This window comes from Bombus bifarius, unplaced genomic scaffold (genome assembly GCF_011952205.1).
Source record: "Bombus bifarius isolate JDL3187 unplaced genomic scaffold, Bbif_JDL3187 scf7180000008166, whole genome shotgun sequence".
NCBI lineage: Eukaryota > Metazoa > Arthropoda > Insecta > Hymenoptera > Apidae > Bombus > Bombus bifarius.
This window is the reverse complement of record NW_022884488.1, coordinates 1,081,180-1,103,440: the sequence shown is the minus strand read 5'-3', so window position 1 is coordinate 1,103,440 and position 22,261 is coordinate 1,081,180. Positions and strand designations below refer to the sequence as shown.

The 22,261-nt window shown below is 35.1% G+C and overlaps 1 protein-coding gene across 2 annotated transcripts in view; it reads left to right on the top strand.

Annotated features, from left to right (window-relative positions):
* The window catches only part of LOC117209233 (ras-related protein Rab-37), a 175,375-nt gene that overhangs the window by 72,150 nt on the left and 80,964 nt on the right, over positions 1–22,261 (top strand). For both annotated transcript variants that reach the window (XM_033450991.1, XM_033450989.1), the window contains exon 4: positions 623–733. In XM_033450991.1, coding sequence (XP_033306882.1) covers positions 623–733 — 111 coding nt within the window. The remainder of the gene's footprint in view (positions 1–622; positions 734–22,261) is intronic.

Sequence of the window (22,261 nt, the reverse complement as noted above, 5' to 3'; positions counted from 1 at the left end):
GTTGTTATAATTTTTTCCAACTTGCCAAAGTTACGGATAAATTACAATACATCCAACTTTGCGCAATAAAGGGGATGTAAATTAAAGAAGAATTACTATCGATTGTGGAACTGACAATCGTAGCAGTTTAAGTCAAGATTTTCACAATTTAATCGCAAATCGTAACTTTTATCATGCACCAGATTCCAAGTAGCATCCATTTAACTTTGTAATTAAATAAATTTATTTCATGCTACGTATAATTTTTTTTTATAATTTGAGGAAATATAATGAGCTTTTTTAGAACAATAAACGCAAAATGTAACGCAAGAATGACAATGGACTTATAACACTATGATTCTTAATCCTTCAATTAGTAAAATAAATCTATATTCTCATCGATCGTCAATTTAAATCCTACTTTGTTGCAAATAAATCTTCGATCAAGATAAAAGTGGCCACTTTAAAATTGATCCCGGAAGCTGTCACGGTTCTGCACGGGATATTCATTCGAAGAACGATATCGTGAAGTCCACATAAACGGTGTTCAATAAAGAGATACTTTGGTTTGATTGACGTGCGCTTGATAAGAAAACGATAGTGATCGAGGACTTACGACTTCTCTTTCTTTTTTTGATCGCAGACAATCCTCCTGGGCGATAGCGGTGTTGGTAAGACATCTCTGCTGGTCCAGTTCGATACCGGAAGATTTCAACCGGGAAACTTCGCAGCAACTGTCGGCATCGGCTTCACGGTACGTGCCACGTCAATATTCAATATTTATTTGTTTGTTTGGACGAAAGCCAGTGGCCGTGGAAGCATTTGACTTGCAATCCGAATGCAGATTTTGTGCAAAGAGCACAAAACCGATTCGATGAGTATAACAAGAAATCAGGTTGGAATTTTGTAAAATATTTATTTAATTTTTTTACTCTTTGAATATCATTCTGTGAGAAGATTGGAAGTTTGTGTTTGAAAAGGAACTTTGATATTGTACGTTAATATGGATCGGATTAATGAGAAGAATTGAAAGTATTTAGAACAGGATCGATGAGCAAAAATGAGATTTGAAATTTTGCGTTTGGAATAGGATTATCGATACAAATTTTACAAGTCAGTTGTCCGCATCATTGACTTTCGTTCTTTCAACCCCTTAAGAGATCGCTAAATATTAGGAAAATAGTGTCAATAAAACACACGTCTTCGTTGCATTGCTTTATTAAAGAAATGTCTACGAAACGATATCAAAAATAATTTTCCAGCTGAGTCTTGTAATTATTACGATATTATGGAGCATTATGGAGATAAAATGTTCTATCTTTCGCGATACATATGGCAAAAATGTATCTTAAGGGGTTAACCTAATAAAATGATCATGAAGTATCTATCATGAGCAGATATGATTTAGCGTAAGTATTGATTTATTGATTTTCATGAGAATAACAGTGACTTGGTTTTTGAATTTTTCATCGCACAAAAAGATAACATCGATTAGTTTTTATTTCTACGTTTCCTTAGGATGTACTCCGTTAAATGGATAAAAAGAAGTTGATTCTCGAATAACGTTGAAGCTTTGTTGAGAGCGTTTTATGGATATTATTCTTAATTGCAACGAGGAAATACTCGATCGTTGGCTGAAATAAAATTCTCCTTCTAGAGTTCGCTTCGCCAATTAATTTTATTCCGTACTCGATTTTGTCCTACTTTCTTTACTTTACTTACCTGCTTTCATTATACCTACCATTCCTAATTTTCCCCAATTATTTGACTTCATTTATTTTCTAATTTGAACTCGCTTCCTATTTCCACCAGCTGTCTGACAGTCTTCCAATTAATTCCTTTGTTCTGTTAAAGCCATCGCATAACGTATTATTCGACGAATAATACTTTTTGGAGATACTTTTCATACCAAACCTATACTTAAACATACCTCAAAATAACTGAATTATGTCAAATTTTCTGTAGTCAGAACTCAGAACATTTGCATTTAAATCGAAGATCAACAATTAATATTATCATTATACATCTGTGTTATGGAGTATCTATCATTAAAAATAAAAAAAAAAAAAAGAAAGAAATTCTAAATTTCGATGCGTTGGGTACTGATATAATATATTCTACAAAATCTTAGAATTCGTGTCGTATATGTTCATTGTACAATAATTTTCCTACAAAATTTCAGAATACTAATCACATAATAGAAAAGTTCAGAATATCATTCATATAACATGCGTTTACTGTAAATCACGTTTTTCAGCAGAACCTCGGAGTACGCGTATCCATGAAAATATACTTTCGTCTTGCGATAACTTTCCTACAAGATTACAGAATATTACATATTTATATATAATCATACGGAGTAATATAATAATACAGTACATTATTCATATAATATATTTTACGCTATAATCCCTTTTTTAATGGTGTACGCCACAAATGTATTTTTAAATCAGTAGAATCGGAAATTACGGTTTCTACGGTGAAATATCCTCTTCTGGCGTGAATCTTAAACGAATTATAAAGTGCCATTTCCCTTCGTTAACGGGATTGCAAACGAACGAAATTTGATGCAGAGAAATATTAAGAAAACGTTGCGCGTTTTACAGGCGCAATTTCTTGCGTTTACAGGCGTCGCGGTGACAGCCCATTGCGACGCAGGGTCGCGCGTCACATTTGCGTGTATCAGCGTCTACCAATGCGAACGATGCATTTATGCATGAGGCTGAAAGGCGCGCGCGACGCTTTTACGCGCTGCCTCGCGGACGTTTACTTGCACGCGCGCGCCCACCAAATTTACGATCATTCCTCGGCTATGTATTTGTCACTCTTACGTCTTGAGTTCTCCAAGTATTTCCATCTTTTTGTATGCTTCATATTTCAAAAAGAGAAGGAGAGAATATTTTTATTAACCCTTTTAACCCTTCAATTTCTACAAGTAATTTAGATTACGATGTGACGTACGCGCGAGTTTTGTCAGTTTCTAATGTCTCGCGATGTTTTATCACCGATATAATAGAACGTATTAACGCATTAATTTGTTGATAATAGAGAAATTAATTATTTGACAATAGAATATGTCGATGACTAAAGTTTCGCGATGTTTTATCACCGATACAATAGAACGTATTAACGCATTAATTTGTTGATAATAGGGAAATTAATTATTTGACAATAGAATATGTCGATGACTAAAGTTTCGCGATGTTTTATCACCGATACAATAGAACGTATTAACGCATTAATTTGTTGATAATAGAGAAATTAATTATTTGACAATAGAACATATCGATGACTTGTTACAGGTACTGCAGAAATATCAATTTGTAGCGCCTTTTGGAGAAAAATAGTTTCAAAATTCAATGTTAGTTTATCATTAAATAGATATCTAGTCTTTGCATTGTATTCATCTTTATCAATGATTGTTGTTATTTCTATACTCAGAGGTAGGATCACTAAAAAAATCTTTATTGCACGCGCTTACAAAAACTAGGGATAAAAAGAAAAAAGCATCTTAAGCCTATCGATTAAATCTATCGATTGTAACTGGGATTATCTTCTAGTTACTATTTTTTATAACTAACGCATCTGCATATGGATGGCGAGCACGAACTCACGTTGTCATTTTCAACAATGGTATTGTTAATTTGCTTGCAAATTGTACGTTGATCCTTTTTAGGAGGATAAAATGATGTGTGAGAAGGAGTAAGAAAGTGGATCGTGGTTCTTCAAAATATGCTCATGTACATCAAATACAATAAACGAAAATATTATTTTTGATAAATTTATGAAGCACATATAAATGTAGTTTTTATACAGCAGAAAGAAACGGCCAAATTTATGAAGCACATATAAATGTAGTTTTTATACAGCAGAAAGAAACGGCCAAGAACTATTTGTTGCGTATAAAAACTCAAATTTCAAAGTACACTTACAATACATGTACAGTGAGCCATCGATGTCAATTCTTATAATTCCTATTGTAGTAAATTATAATAAAGCGAACGAGGAATGTAAAATTGCGAGTAATGCGAGAAAGCAACTTCCGAGTGGTGCTCGTAAAGCTCTAACAATATAAAAGCAATTACAAAAACATCAGCTCGTCAAATAGGCTGACTTGCAATTTTATTACAATTTTTAATACTTTCGACTAATACAGTTCGATTCGTAAGAAAAATGTCTCACATCGATTAAAGAATTGACCGATTAAATAATTTTAATAAATATTCTAACATAAAGCTTTCAAATGTAAAATTCTACGGTTTTAAACTCTGCACGAATTCTCATTCTGCACTGCATCCACGAACGTGACATTTTCACACAGAATTAACAACATTAACCAAGAACAATTGCCTAGGGTAAAACACGATTTTACCAATACAGAATTTATAACCTTTTACATTAAACAATATCGCATGATTATATGATATGTGCGATATATGAGGAAAAGTTTGCTTTACTTTAGTCCATCATCCATCGCTATAATTAACGTATCGAATCGCAACAGGGGACAGCAGTCGTTTATTCGCGATACATGAAGTAATATTCAATATCGTCTAGTTAATGAACAAGTGAGTCGACATAAATTACAATCGCGAAACGTACCCGCGATAAACACACCGTTGGTGGCTTTTGTTGTACCGTGTACAATGTGCACACAATAATCGAATACACAAGCATCGCCGGCCAGATGAAATTCAATGATCGATTATTTTTAATCTCGAACGGTATCCTTTGGAAATTTATAATTTTCCCGTGATCATATTATTTGGAAGTTCGGTTTTGAAAGAGCGTAGTAATTCGATGTTTTAACGATCAAAATTTATGAATTATCTAAGCTAAATGATATACAATATAATGATAAATGATATTTATGCGCGAAGAAAGCTTATGGTCTACTTTCATTAGCTCGTACTTCTTGAACAATGAAATAAAATTGGCCAATTAGAATTTGTTCATTTACTACGTGTGAAGGTAATTACGCGACAAATATAGTGCTCCTTTTCTACATCTTTCATTGTAAAAAATGCGACGAACCGTTTTTGGTTACTTGACAATTTTAGGATAATTAAGTATATATACCATATTATCTTTCAAGATTAAATTTCAGGATTAATCGTGATCGATATATGTTCTTTCTTTTAAATTTATCACTTAGAAGCAGTTAACTGGCTTCTTTGATATCGAAAGCTTTAGGTTGAAGTTATTAGTGGAGAATTGAATCTCTTCCGAATGAAAACTACCCAGGGATGTCATAAATATTCATTGGGCGAGAAGGGCACAGAGATTGATCGAGGGAATTTTCTCTAATTATCATCGTCCAGACGCTTTTCACTTGTCTCGTTTCGTGGGATGAGTTGACGTGGTACGAGCCGTTAATGGTTTTCCCATTTGTAGTTCTGCTTCGCCTAACTATGATTAAGGAGAAACGAAGGATTTCATCGAGTCACGTCTGTGAATAAAATAATTAAGTACCTGACGTAATTCTGTCAAATTCTTTATTCTCCAACTATGAAACAGATTTTTCAAAAATCGACGAGCTGGATTAAAAAAAAGAAAAGAGAAGAAAGAAGCATTTAAATTATGCAACGTCAACTTGTACAAATTGATCAAACTCCTACTTTAGGAAATGGATACTTCATTTCCTCGCACAAAAGACCCGAAATTCGAATTCTGATTCGGACGTCTCGGTCGTACGTATCGAAATTTAATAGAAATCGAGGGAACTTCCAGATGGAAATCGGTATTCCTCAGGTTTATACGTACACTTTCAAGTCGTGGCGGACGGACAGCTATCCAGGCAGCGGTGCACCGTATCGTCGAGAAAGTTGAAATTGCTCTATCAAACAGCCGTTCCACTCGCAGATTTCTCTCGTAACACGTGTCTATCTCGTGATGGCCGTGTTTCGTCTCACGGCTTTCCCGCGAAACTTTCGTCTCGTTACAAGTGTCTCGCGTCCATACAGGATCTCGATCGAACCTGGTTCTTCCATTATACGAAATATTAATTATACGATATATAAACTTATCGTTTGTTAATTATTTCATAAAGTTATTTCTGGATAGTTTGTATTCTAACGTTTCAGCGTTTATGTCGTATCTGTTAGTTTCAATGCTTGCAAATTGCAGCTCCAATTGAATCGTTTAAAAGCTACATTGATTGCCCTCGTGCATCGGAAAGCAAAGAAAAGCAACGATATTAGAAATATCGTGTTTTAAAATGTACGTTGAAACGTATGATCGTTCGTGCTGTCTTCTTGCGAACGATGTATTTATTGAAACAAGCGATTCGTTTTTTGAGAAATTCAGTGTAAACGAAATTGTGAAACTTACACAACGCGGAGCTAATTTTAGTTTCGCTTTACACAAGTTCAATTTCCACCTGGACGTTAACATTTTCAATTAAAACGGCTACAAACTTTCAATCGCGATTAACTGAACGCTAACAAGAAGTTCGTGGAAAAGTATGAAAATGCAAAATTGTAGGAAGAAAGAAGAAAAATTATAATACAACATTTATGTAGGCTATATTTAAATTATTGCAAGAATCTAATATAAATCCATTATGCGCTGCATGATTATACTTCTCACCATCTGAGAACTCTTTAACGTTATTATTTTCAATTAAAACGGTCGCAAGTTAGCAATCACCATTAACCCGCCTTTAACAAGAAGTGCGTGCAAGATGTACGAAAATGATAAAATGATAAAGAAGGCTAAGAAAGGTCTCTACACAGTATTTCTACGTTATACTTAAAGCACGATGGTCTGTTGTCACGAACGAGGCCGAAACAAGCCTCGTGTTTTCCTGTAATCGCCGGTTGTAGTTTTACGCGTACGCGGAACGAGGCGGCGCACCGGCGGGCAAACGTCGGTAAAAGCTAATTAATTAGCATGAACTTACAGTTCAAATCCGTTACAGTTAATCACCGTGCACTGGATCGAACAGTACGAGTTTAGTCCTAATTAAAACCTTACGCAGATTTCACGTTGGCCGGAGTTAATTAATTTAACTTGGGTCCAACGACGACGTCGCGTTGCTGTTTGTAGCTGCATAATTAGAGGAAGAAAAGACGTAGGCTGATGAGCCTGTTGCCATCTATAGCTCTAGCTATTAATCTTGTACCGGTCGATTGATTGAGATAAAGATATTTGTAGAATACAGATTATAGTTTCTTTCTTTTTTCATTTTTATATTGTCGACAGGAATAACGTTTACAGTAATTATTAGTTAGTTAGTTTATTGATAATTCCATTTTTTAGGATAAAAGTGTGGTTTATGTTAAATATTATCTTCACTCATCCCTCCACTCCCACCACAAATGCTTTCTTACGTGTATTGCATTTAAATTCTTTCCTATTTTCACTTTATCCCATTTACTCCTTCTCCAGATACTCTTGCTTCTCCTTTTTTTTTTTTTTTTTTTTTTTAGTAATTATCATTAAATCATCATTTTTAGTAAAAGAATTATTTCATGTACGTATTTCATTGTTATTCGTGTATTTGATTTCTTGAAAATGAACTAACGAAGTTATACAGAAGAGTTTACAAAGGAGAAGAAAATAAAATTTCTTTTACCTACAAAATATTAAAATTCAGATGTTAGAATTATCCTCTTATGTAAATGATCGTCTATATTTTTTGACCTATATTAATATTGTTAATTTTTTTTATCTGTGTTGTGATTCTTCGCCACATGTTCAACATTTACGATATTTCATGTGCATTTTTGGGGAATTGAAATAATAGTAGGAAATAAAAATTAATTTCGAACAATAATGAAAAAATGTCATCGAAACATTCCGCTTGTTCAGAATGGAAAACAAACAACATTACATATGTAGGAAAAGCATGGTAAAAAAGAAGTCGATGCGTATCTGGGTTAATTAACTTTTCGTAGAATTTCACGTGTATTTTATGAAAAATTATTTCATTCCATTATTGATTTAATTAACTCGGTAGTAGGTTGAAGATGAAAACTGGACAAATTAGAAGAGAAAAGAAAAATGAAAAGAATCTTATGTGTTTTATCTTCTGTAATTAAGAAAAAAAACTTAAAAAAAAAGGAATAAACTTACGAAACTTCCGTAAGGCTTATGACAAAACGACAACGACAGTTTGAGAACAGGATCGAAGGCAAGTTTGCGATTCACGAAGCTTTCGCTTCTTCGACGCAATTCCCAGTCACTAGGACGTGACGTTCCAACGAATTACATAATTATCGAGTCAATGAGATTCAGATCAAGCGAGGCAAACAGATAAGCACCACACAAGCGATTGCGTAATGGTGTACCGTCACTTCCGCTCCGTACGTGCAGTACTCGTCGAATATTTACGTCAGAACTCGATTCTGAGATCGTGAAAGTGGAGAAAGAAAGCTCGTAGAAATACAAATACAGTTAAGAAATGATATAGTTGAACCGATAAGTCGTGGTGCACATTTTTTTTATAGTTTGCGAGAAAAATTATTTGTTATTAAACTGACGGTTTTCTTGAAAAAAAAAGGACTCTATAGATGTATTTTCTATTGAATTTTTATTTACTTCCTAAATATGAAAAGAAGAAAGTGTTTTTTAGAAAAAACTACTATAATTATCAATTGAAAACCAGCTAATATCACAAAACCAAGACGAAAACTCTTGATGCGATTTATCCAATTCACCGTTTTATCTTGTGCAACCTTTTCTTAGAAAAGGTTTCAAGGATGTGGAAAAAACGAATTCCTCTACTTTTATATGATTTATAATGATTTATGATGATTTATGATTTATTGAAATAAGTTAACGCTATAAAATTACAGGTGAAAAGAATGTGGCTTGGTCCACGACAATTTTCCTCTCGTCGCCATAATTGTCTAACAATTTATCGAATACGTAATACGATAAAATGCCAAGTTTTTCTTTTTTTGAATAACGATGATTAATCTTTCTTATTGAACTCGATGGTCGATTTTTGACGCGATACTTGGTCGCCCAGTGGAGCACGATGCTCTTACACTTGATCGACCTCTGCTCTATTTTAAAGTATCGCATTTACACTCGGATACTCTTGGCTGGCCGTTGAATCGGTAGCAGTAATACGCGTTAATAACTGTTCGATTATTTTTATTCCTGGTGCGATCGACCAAACGTTAATGCGACTATACGCTCGAACGGTTGGATTGTTCGTTTCCGTTTCTCTTCCGGGTATTATTAGATGTGCATATGGTAGGATGAAAGCTTCGGTATATCGTATAAACATATAATAAAACACAGACGCGGCCAAAGAATATTTCATGATTATTCAATTAAATGTACCACTTATAAGCTATTAGAATTTTCAGAGGTAGAAATCGAAAAGAAAGAAACGTTGAGAAGATGGATGGAATTGGAGAGAAAAAAAGATGAACGAAGAGTCGAAGGAAAAAGTCGCCGCTACGAGTGACGGAAGTTTTAATCTGAGAAAATTGTGGATGAAAGCAGCGAAACCGTAATAGAAAAATTTGCATGTATTACTGCCAGATGTATTATACTGCTTTCAGCGCGTGGAGATTTATAAAGGAGATCCTTTAGATAAATAGGAATACTATTGTTTTGTGTACTTGCCGTGATTGCTGAAAGTTTTTAGTAATCTGAATTCCTATTTCGGTTTAAATTATGCACGAGTATAATCCTTCTTCTAGAAACTTTAATAACATCGTGTTTTATAAATTAATGAATATAGGTCTGTGTATCTGCGGAATAACTCTTAATACGAACGAAAAGAATGCATTTCTACCTTGATACTTTGCTAATTGTATCAAAACGACGAAAGTACATAATCGATAAAATTTAGAAATTTATACAAATCCAACAAGTTCGTGTCAATTTTGCCGAGGCAATGATTAACCGAACTTTGATACTATTAATTTGTTCTATTAATTTTATAACAAAAGACACTTAAAAATCGTGAAATTGTAAAGGAAAATAAAAAAAAAAAAAAGATCCACTAGCAGATACGTGAAATAAATTTAACGACAACCACGGCAAATTAACACGTCGTTCAGAGGAGGCGTGGGTCCGCGTTTTTTAAATTTTGTAAACGTTACGGGCGAGAAGCGTGAATTGTTGTTTGCCATTTTATTCGATTCGATATTCATCTTCGAAAAAGCATGTGTACGTAAAATTGATCTTCACGGTATATCGTCAACAATATGTTAAAATAATTTCATCTATTTTCTATCGTTGCAATATTTCTATGAAATTGAAATTCGCGAAATTGTCCTGCATTAAGAACATCCTGCAAATATAGATACAAGAAAGCGTCTGAGTTAACGTGCTCTCAAGTCGCTGATCCAGGCTGAATTAAACGGATCAGGGTTAATAAGACTCGCTTATTTAACCAGTTCACAGACGGTTCGGCTGGTTTCGTGTCGAGTTGCCATAGTTCCGCGTTTCAGAAGCGGTGGCACGAGCGGCCCGCAAATTACAAACTTGCAAAACTTGATTGGCAGACCGGCCATTATTAGGTAATTCCAGGTAGCACCTGTGCCGGGCTATTAACCAAGCTCTCGATCAATCGTCTCGATGGCATACGGGACGAAGTGAATTTCGTGGAGGAACGGCCATAATCAGGGAACACGGGCAAGCGAAAAAAAGGTAAAAGGGGAAGAGAGCAAGAAGCGAAGACGAGGAAGAATTTGAAACGGGAAGGAGACAGGCCATTAATCGATCGGACGATGAGGGTTCCGGGAAGACTATTCTGCGATTAATTAACACTTTCTCAGCTTAAACAGGTTAATGGAATGATTGTGAAGCCAGCGAACGAAACGTTCCATCGATTAATAGAAATTGATGTGGGGATCATTGGGAATTGTTAGGTGTGGGAAATTGAGATACGGAGGTGTATGGTTGCGGTTAAATGGAAAGAAACTGTATAATGGTGTGATTATGGGTATAGGATTGTATGGGTGAGACGAGTTGTATTGATTGTATGGTAGATTGAAGCTTCTGTTTCTAAATTTCGTAGTCACGCGTTTGTGCGTTGAAAGTATCATTGTGTGATATTTTATGGTACTTTAGATATTCCAGTTAGATAGTTTAGATATCCTGGCAGATATCATAACTGTTACAAGACGAATTTTAAAGGTCCTCGTATAAATGTTAACATCTTTAATTAACAAATGTTAGTTACGAATAACTGTTATAAATGGTAAAAATTTGTTTTATTATTGGTAATTATTATCAATGATGGTAATGATCGCCAATCATTATCAATCATTATCAATTTCGTTTTGGTCGTGAATAACCATTATCGATGATGGAAATGTAATTTCAATTACGAGTAATCGATATAAATGACTGGAATTCTTTTTTGATTACCAGTGATCATTATCGACGGCAAACATTTTCTCTGATCACATTCGGCTTATTCGCGATCAGAATAGTTAAAAATATCTTTAATCGTGTCATGTTTTGAGAAACTTTCTTAAAACCTGTTGATAACTGGCTTCCACTTGAACGAAAATTAATTTTTACTCAAAAATTTGTTTCTAAGAAATTCTTAGAGTAACTTCTCCTTTTGGATCTCAGTGTCTTAGATATTTTAAATATTAATTTCCAATTTTACAAATATTTAAGATTCAGAAAATGAATGTATACACTTTTCGATTCGCTTGTAAGAGAACATTCATATTAAACATTTAGAAAGCTAATATCAATTTCATATAATAAAATTATATGAAAAAATACGAAATATGCAGAGCAAAGCACTGGTTCGAATTTTTCGACGGTGAAACAGATTTCTTTGTGTGTATCCATGAAATTGTATTGTAATTTACCTAAGCGTTCACAACTTATGGATATGTTACGTTAACATTCAAAATAAAGCAATAGTCACGGATGATAATTTCACAAGAAACAAGAACACTTCTACACCGTATGCACGTCGTCCAAAACGACCTAAACGATGTTTTGAATAAAACACAACTGTTATCATTGTACGTACTAATACGTACGCAAGTAGAAACACGGTTCGCCTTGTTGGCTGAAACGAAGCGCGTGTTTCTTTGGATGCAAACACGTTGAAGAGTATTTCAGACGCGGTTTGAACACGGTCTCGGTTTGTAGAGATGGTACACGAGAGTCGCTGATCTGATTCACCCTTTGTGCATTTTCTACAGGGTAAATATTTGCCGGGGGGCACGCGAGTGCTGTATCCCTTGTTGCAGCGAGGCTACGAGAATCGATGCGGACTTTATTACTATATATATGGCAAGGAATCCTCTTTAACTATATTAATTTCATAATAGAATATTCCTGTATAATAATAGATCGATTATTATCAGTTTTGTTATAGTTATGAATTTCAAGAAGAATTTCAAGTTAAAGATCTTGCGATTTGCATAGTTCCTTTTCCATTCTGCCTGTTCATTATATCCTCGAAATTTATTATATAAAATTACACGTATTTTACGTTATTTTACACTTTAGTTAGCGTTTTAACAAACAACGTTTAGTTTATTTTTCTTTTAGATCAATTAGCTCGATTACGAAATTTGGAAATTTTTCACATTTTATTATTGATGATATAATGATATAGTTGTCAGATTATTGTATCAAAACCATTTCATTGTAACTGTATTATACGTATGTTATTGGATTATGTCAAATTTATTTTTCAGCACACGCACAAAAAGCTTAAATGTTTTTCTAAAAATAGTCTAATAGAACAAAACTGTGTATGATCGAATATAGTCGAACTATCTCCGGCGAAATGAAATTGTCGAACCAGATTGTACGCCTGTTTATCCTTCTTATCATTCGCTTCTGTTTCACTAGTTGACTATCGTAGCGGAAATATCGACCTGCAATCGACCTGTCATGACCCACTTTTCGATTGCACGAGTTTCTTGTTTCATGTTTGTGGTTTATGGATTAAATTTGATTCGATTGGAGAGTTTGAAATTCTTAGTCAAGGAATGATTAAAAATCTTAGTCCAGAAGCAACTTTATTATTCTATATGTTTTTGTCGTTAGGAAAATCAACTGGGCTTTAATGTATATAATAAAATGTTCTGCAATTAACGCAGTATATTTCCAATTATTGACAAAGTATGTTATACTATCACGTGCTAACACTATGAGATTAAATGTGAGAATTTTGTAATTATCGGCACATGGATGGAAAAAAGGATGTGTCCGGGATCGGAATAAAAAAAGGAAAAGAGAAGAAGAAAAGTCGCAAGCGCCTCGTCATGCGGTTCAACCCCACTTGGCGCTGTCAATTTGGCTGATTTATTGCTCTCTGCCCCTTTCGTCGTCAACCCTCGATAGGCTGGTTACATCGCATTAGAGCATCCTGTTCTCCGTCCCTTTTTGTTAAAGAAAAAATCCGTTTTACTTTATATCGATCGTCAAACCGCTGACAGCGCGGTTAAAATTATATCACGGAACAATTTTTTATATTTTATCGATATCAATTTTCCGCGGTTTTATTCTGCGAAAAGGTATTTTATTCTTCATATTCGTAGTTCTTCTCTAAAGTTTTTCAATATCGATGGAAACAATCATTGTAGCTACATTTGTCCTACACTTGTATACTTTATCGTTTTATATTTGCGCTTTTATCTCAAGAGTTGTAAGTTTAGTACAAGATCGACTCGGAACTACGCTCGGAAACTTTTCAATTTTCGTATTAGGAAAATAAAAACGAAAAGTTGCGCAATTAAACTCCATAGTACAGTTACGAAGCCGCTATATACGTTTGAATCCGTAAGTTTAAATATCATAAATTTCGATGTATGAGAATAAAATTGAATTCTATAGAAACGTTATAAATCCTAGCGTAAATAAAATTGATAGATTGAGAAACATTTTACCGTTCAATTCGACGATTGAAATCCAGAATTCTCTCTGAAAATTCGCAACTCTTTCGAAAGAGTTAGAGAAATTCTCGAAACAGCATATAAACACCGATAGAGTTTCAACGTTTACCGCTTCTTCGACGACGAAAAGCTTGATTTATTCGACGAAGCATAAAGCTTGCAACGAGCTTTCTAACACGATACACCAGGGAAGACCGAATAAGCTGAGAAAATTGAAATCTATCGAGATGCAAAAATAAGGAACAATAAGAGAAGAGCATGAAACGAATCGTTTCGAGCGATGGTAGACGCTAACGAGCTGGAGCAGAAGGCCCGTTCAGAATTTCTCGAGTACCGAGAGCGAATGCCTTCTTGGTCGATGCGAGCTTAAACTCGTTATCGTCTGTCTCATATCGGATCTCCCTTTCTTGGATTGCCGACTCTGTCTCCTTTCTCTGACGATGTCTCAAAGGACCGAGGGAATAATCGACCGGCAATTTTGCCCCTCTGCTAACCTCTGGGCCGTGTTCGATCGTTATCACGGAAAAATCTGATACCAGATTCCGCGAAGAATAACGATCGACTCGGTGGCCAGTTTTTACTTCGTTCTTTCCAATCGTTGAATCACGATGCGTCGATGTAGCGTAGTACTTGTAAAAGATCGCGATCGATTGAATTTTTAACTTCATGGCGGATCGTTCAGCTTCCTCGTTTTAGTGTCTTTTATCCCGTTTGATTGTTTATGTTTTGTGATTTTTGGTTTCGAGTGTTTGTCAAAGGATAAAGGGGGAAAAAATAAAATTAGGAAAATTAGTCGAATTTTGAATGTTTCAGACACTTTTGTATAGGTATGGACATACAAGTGCATTTTGTCTACATTTAAACTCGAAGGAAATAAATTCGCGCAATAAGTTCGCACATTGGTGAACAAGGGAGGTTGACGAGGGGATGGCAATCTTTTTTGCGATTGTTCCACGGGACGGTGCCCCGACGAAAGCAAATCGACATAAATATTGATAACCGGACGGGTTGGAACGAAGAAACAGGACAGAAGAAAAGAGGAACGAAGAAGAAAGAGAAAAGGAGTCCGAGTTCGTGACCAGAATAACGACCGGGCCTCGTGCTGCGGTGCATGCACGAGCAAAAAGGCCCAAAAGAGATTCAAGCAACACTCTGGGGCCGTCTCGAATCGGCCGCAGAAACCGCAACCTCGACCACAATTCTCAAACGTCGCCTGGTGAACCGTCGGTAGTAGCTGAGACTCGAGGAACCGCTTTGTATTGTGGGAAATTCGAGGATGTGGATTTGCTGGAATCCGACCAACTGTATTGTATCACAGACAATTCGAGCACGTAATTCAGTGGAATTGATCTAAATGAGAAACACCAGTTGGACTGTTCAACAATTGTCTATTAGTTACAGCTTCGGCTAATAGGTTTGGTGACAAATGGAATTGGCAAGAATTTGCCCAATTAGAAATTAGTTTCCAGTTAATTAGAAGTTGCTTAGTAGTTCAAGGCGAAGAATTTTCCTATTAATTTGAAAGTATTAAAGAACTACGAGAAAATTCAATAATCGAAGCTATTTAAAAAATTATAATTGGGGCGAATAGAAATACGAAATTCTCACAATAGTCTTTTTTAGAATCGCAATTATCCAATTGTTCGATTTATATACTGTTTGCTCGAACTGCGGACTTTCATGCAAATTCATACTTTCGTGGACACAATAAAAGGAATAGGACTTACGTGAAGATTTCTACTTATCAAAAATTATAATCAATACTTTACTTTGTCTATTTTATATATCTTTGTATATACAATGATTATGAGCATTTTGTAATATCTTCGCATCTTTAAATTTCACGTAAATGCATAAAAATTTGCGATATACTCCTAACAAGTGTTCAAGTTCTAAAGGACAATTGAAATATTGATTAGGATCAACGAAAAACAAAGAGAAAAAGACTACGATTAGTTCAGTGGAAAAAGGTAGCATTGGAAAGCGTCAAAGTAGGACGTTCGTACGAAATTTAACGTCCGTAAGAACAAACATTTCGTTATCAGAAACAGGCCGTTTCCGGTTCGCGGATTGCTCCTAATTGCCTGTAACGCGCGTAGCATTACGCGTTACAAAAAGTTCCATGAATATTTCATCGGGGAGACGCAACAGCGTCGGTCTCGCGTGTTCGTCGTGTTCACCACTCGATATCGTCGCACTGATTTACGTAACGAGTCTCCTGATGATCTCGGCGACGCGTCGCGGTGGACAGAACGCTCGTTACATTCGGCCTCGATAAATTCGAATTACGTTTATACGCGAAGCGGTTCTTTCTACGCTGCGCGAATCAAACTGCACCGAACGAACGAACGAAATCGCGTCGATTTTACAATGAACGAGAGCGCTTGACGATGTTGTTACAAAGTATTTTTTATAAATAAACTAGCGGATTTTCATGCGAGCTCGTATTTTTGGGAATATAGTTAAAAAAGTGGAATCGCGGTAGAAAATTGTCTCGCTTACAAAATATTATAGAATACTATACACTTTGTAATATAATTTTAATAATATGACTTTTTAACGTAGTAGAACATACTATACTTTGTACCGTAAAATATGATACTGACACTTTATCGTGGTATATATTGGATACTTCATATATATTTGTATTATTTATTCAATGTATTATTTATTATTTATATTATTATTTATTTATTATTAATATATAATTTATTAAAAATTTGTTCGATATTTAAATAGGTGATTAATAAACTTTATAGGAAATTGTAAGATGCAAGAATAAACAGAAAGCATATGATACACAAGAAAGTAGAAAATATTCAAAGTAATGTACCTATTATGGAAATTTATCATATGGAAAATTAATATTTGGTGTTTTTGTTTTTTCATTGAGGAATGTACTGTGAGTGTAAATACACTCGGGTGGAGGATTATATAATGTTTGATTTAAGGATTTGGATACGACAGATGCCTACCTTTGAGTGGCATCTCCTTGAGTTGCACTGCAACAGCATATGGTCCACAGATTTGCATTTTCTGGCCGTTGAACGTCATTGTAAACATACCTTCAAATTTTCCAGTAGAACTGTACGACATGTTTTACGAAGGTGCAGTTATTTCTAAAAAAATATTTCTATCATTAGTTAGAAAGATACAGTAGTAGAAGATAGACAAAAGATAGAAGATTAGAAGACCTGTTTATTTTCAACTAATCAATTACGAATCGATACTGATACGAATAAAATGACAATCCATAATAGTATGATTATAGTGTTAACATATTCTGCATTGCCTATCAATCAATATCCTAAATTCATATTTCTTTTAGTAAAACTATTCTACGAAGTTTGTTAAATTCTAATACCAGACATTTCGACAATCGTATTAATGGAAATATGGAACAGAAACTGTTTCTCGAACACTTCAACACCGTATTTTAATCCTTCCATTAGAATGTTACAAAGATGAAAATATGTTGTAACTATAATTATTCATTTGTACAATATTTACATTAAGTCATATATCATATTAAGTGATATATTAAAGTCATCTATAATATATCATGGTGAAAATTCTGCATAATTCATAAGCCAAATAATTAGTAACAACGAAAGATTAATGAACTCTTGAAAAGCATTGTAAGTAAATAAACAAACATTTACGAACATTTATGAAACATTCATAAGCGTGTATCTGATTCTTATTCTCGGTGTTTATCTACGATAACTTCATAACCGATCTTTTCACACCGTGTAACTTATCTTAGATTGTATACGTCTTCCATCAGTGTATATTACAAGATTGCGTGTAACTTTAAATTCATGAAATTTTCATGCTATTCAGCGCAAACACTTCCTGCTCGGAAACCGCCGGTTTAGAAGGAACAATTACAAAATTAATAACTATTCATTAGTCATAGCGTTAGATGAAACAACGTATAATCAATATGAATTAACGACGTGAAAGATCTGTTTCAATTAAAGTTTATCCCTTTCAAATACCGAAACATGCCATTTACTTTACGTAACAGCTGGATAGCACGTTACCCGACCAAATTACATTGGAAAGTGAGGCAAACGATGACTTTATATAATCGTCCGTGCGAAATCATCCACGCTATCGATGATATTAATTAAAGAACGAACGAACCAATTAATATTCTTAATTCTTTAAATTCCACCATCGTCGATAGACGATGAATCAAAAATTTCATGAATTATGGCTGTCGTCAACGAGCGACATTGAGGTTTCAATGAAGTATGAGGAAATTATCGACCAATCTGTTATCTAACTACCATATGAATTTGAATGATTAGAATTTTATTCTGCACTTCTTTTCCACGAAATAAATATTTATATTTGTACGTCAGCGTATCTTAAAATTTCATTCATTGACGTGTGTTACGTATATCGATAATCATATTCCATTCAACTTTTCATTTTTTTCGCGTTTCGAAGTAATAATTTATGTGTCTCTACTTAAAGAATTAACTAACGATTCCGATTGAAATCTGACAGAAGCGTGAGATAATTAAACTTACCCGAGGAACGAATGTAAAAATACAAATAAAATACATCAGTGGAAAGAGTTCTGCGAAAGGACGTTTTTAATCTTTCAAAATGAAATAATCCTTAAAGAATACTACATAGAAAATATCTCTGACATTTCGCTGGAACTTTCATCAACCAAAGCGACGCGAACCTATCTTCCACACGCATTCACGTTAAAATACACGAAAAGGTCGTGCAAAAAATAATCCTCGATCGTTTATAACAATAACGAAATTCTACCGCAGAAATGGGTCATGTTAAACATCTTCCATTGTTGCAGAAAAATATGTATCACCGATGGGATTCATTCAGAAAAGCTCTGGATACATCGTAGAAACGTGTATAATGAAACAAAAGAGCACATATACGCGGACTTTCCAGCGCGCGAATCGATGTTACATAATTTTTTCCTCGTAACCGAGGCGTTTCGATGAGGCTCCGCTAGGATTTATGTAATAGCCCCCCCGTAGGATTTACACCGGGAATTTACGTAAGCCCCCGCCGCGTTGGATTTACATTGGAAATTCGAGGAAGTGCGGCCACGCGTGCACCGCGAGTGCATTAACCGCGACACGTTAATTCTTTCGCGAGGCGACAGACTTTTGCGATTCACGACGCTTCGTGCTCGATGAATTTTTGACTATTAGCGAAATGGATGATAGTTCCAGCAATCTTCCACCCCCTAAGGGCTAATTGTTAGGCTAGAAATTATTTCGTAGGTTTCTTATGGTATGTTTTTAAATTGACTTTTGTTAAAATTTATTAATATTGTTGAAATACACAGCTTTTGTAGAAGTTCTCTTGTCCGTAAGGGCTAATTGTATGATTAGAAATTATTTTATGGGTTTCTTTTATTTTTTTTTTTTTTTTTTAATGGCGTTTTGACAGAACGTTTTGTTAATATTCGTGAATTGGAAAGTTCTTGTAGGAATTTTTTGTGTAAATTATGTAAATAATTTCGCGAACGTTTTATTTCTTCCAAATTTGATTTTGGTAGTTTTTTTTAATATCGATGAAATGGAAAACCTTCGTAGAGATTTTCTCGTCGGTAAGAGCTGATTGTAGGATTAGAAATAATTTGTGGGTTTCTTTCCTTGTTTCACTTGGATTTTGATAGAATTTTTTAAAATTAGTGAAGTGGAAAGTTTTAATAGGAACATTTGCATCCAAGCGAGATAATCACAGAGTTGGATAATTTCGTAGGTTCCCTTTTTTCCTTTAATTGGACTTATCGAAAAAAATCATCTAACGAATATCCTTGACGTTTTGCAGGAACGTTAATCGAATAAAAGGAATATCAACAGCACGTTTCATCGTTCACGTTGAAATATACAAAAAAATTAATTTCTAAAATTATTCATAAAATAAATATATATCGTAATGCAATCAACAAGAATAAAAGATTTATTTTTATACACGTTCAGCCTTGCGAAGTTTCACAATTTCCTATTGAACCATGTAACGTTCAATTTCTTAAGGAAGATCGTTGCATCTATTGGATCGCGAATTGCCCGCTATTTTTAATATAATCTTTATAAAGCTAAGCCTTACTTGGCAGATTTTCTAATACTTTGCCGTTTCTTAGCAATTACGAAGCCTTGTTTTTTAATTTCTCGTGAAGCAAATTAAATTATGGATAATTGCATCAATTGAAACAATTGAAATACAGCGGCATTTGTATATGCACGATGAATAGATTTAAAATCTTAATTTGCACAACTTTTTTTATCGAGTCGTGCGTTTGCCTTTTTTTTTTCCTAGTTCTCAAGCACCTCTGATTATACTTTACGTAACTGCTAATTGTACACCGTTATACAGTTTCAACGCAACGTATGATTACGTGAAAAGTCATAATTTTATCGTCGTACGAGCTTCGTACACTTACGAGAATATCTTACGTCGACGTTCTTATTTCCTTAAAAAACGTTTTATCAAAAGAAGAGTTTCCACTCTGCTGTCTCTTTGAAGACAACATGTGTCTATTAATAAGCATAATTTGTATTGAAACGAAAACTTTTAACTAAAATAAGTATCAGCTGTACCATTTTACCATTCTATAAGTTCTTTGATCTCAATATCAATCAAAGTGATATCAATCGATCAAAGTGAATTGCGATTTTACATTTATACAGCACTTTGAATGTTAACGACGAACCACCAAAAGCAAATAATTCTAGACGAAAGCAATTGCCGAATGTTTTATCAATTTAAAATGGCTGAAACAAGACATTTAAGAAAACCAAACTGGTTAACTCGATCTTTTGAAAATGTCTTCATTTTTGTTATTACAACGTGATTACTATTTAACTTTTCAGAAACTAAACGACTCGGTCTTTGCGTCTTCTTCCTTATTCCGCAATAATCTCCGTAATATCTCGTTGAAAAACCGATTCAAATATCGAACTCAAACGTTCTCCCTGTGCTGCGTTTTCACCGAAGCAACAACTTTCTGACGCTTCTTGTTGCTGCATGTTGGAAAACATTGCCAGCGAACAGCAACGTTTTGTCCACACCGAAGCAACATAATCCGAGGAACATTCGCGCGTTGTTACGTCTTCAAGGCTGCATTTGTTGCTATCAACAAATTGTTCATACATAAATCCCGTGTTTCCTAAACTTTCTTTACCGCTGCGAATGCGAAACAGGCGACAAGCGACGAGATTTGCAACTGGCAACTGGCAACGCGAAGAAACACGAAGAAAAATTCGACTTTTCCAAGAAAACTAAAAATAGCAACGACGAACAGTTCCTTGTCGTTGTTGCAGACGCAACTTAAAACGTACAAAGTCCACCATTGATTTCCTGCCTTCGTCATGGTTCATCCTTCGCTTTCGATTCTCCAACGACAGTCAGTTTCTCCGACGCTTTTCAACGGAAGAAGACATCGTCACCGTTGCAGCTTCTGTCCTTGAACGTGTGCCACCTCTGCCATTTTGAAAAGAGCAGGCCAGAAGCAAGTGGGAGGCCCATAGACGGACCCGTGTCAGGGGAACATCCAACATCTGTCGACGGGGTCGAGGGTGGCTCAAGAATCGAGTCATCTGACCGCTCGCGTACTGCAAATAAGCTCTTCCTCTTCCTTCCTCTTTTCTCCTCCGTTCCATCCGTTCGTTTTTGCCTGCGCACCCCGGCCTCGTCTTGCTTGTAATGGCAGAGCGGCCTGCACACACTTCACGACCCAAGAGAAACCCGTCCCTGCGTGTTTTCTCTCTATCGTGCCTCCTGCGAGTTCCGCCAGGGAAACCGTGGCGCCTTAGGGTGGAGGTTCGAAAAGTAGCCTAGTGAAAGCTTGGAAACGCGCGCGTGAGACGATAACTTACAACAGTGGAATGTGAACCTTTGTGCAATTATTGATTCTTAGGAGTGCAACTAACAAAACAGGATCTAGGCAGAAATTTGTTTCGCAGTTGGCTTCTCAAAACATTCCTATTTCTTTCTCTTTCTTGAGTTCAGTTCGTAATTTAATTAACAGCGGCTACGGAGGATACTGCGATGTGTATTTTAATCGGCAGTTTGACACCTTCATGAAGTTTACTGTATCGTCTTTAGCGAAATTGTCTTTTAGCAAAACATGGCACATTTCATTTGATTCTTTTTTATTTTGCTTTTTTCTATTTGAAGAATTAAAATAGCAATATTTGGTAAATTTAACCAATTTCTACAAATATAGTAGAAATCCTATTACTAAGAATTATCGAGGACAAATTGTCTGTGAATTGGAGTTCGTATAACGAGGGTTAACTAACTTCTCTCGTCTATGATTTTTCATTTAAACACCGGACGAATTTTCTACGTCGGTAATTTTCAACCAGTCTGCGGCCAAAATTTCTAAAACACGCAATACCTAGCTTATTTAGCAGAAACAGTGACCTCGTTTCCCTTCGATTGTC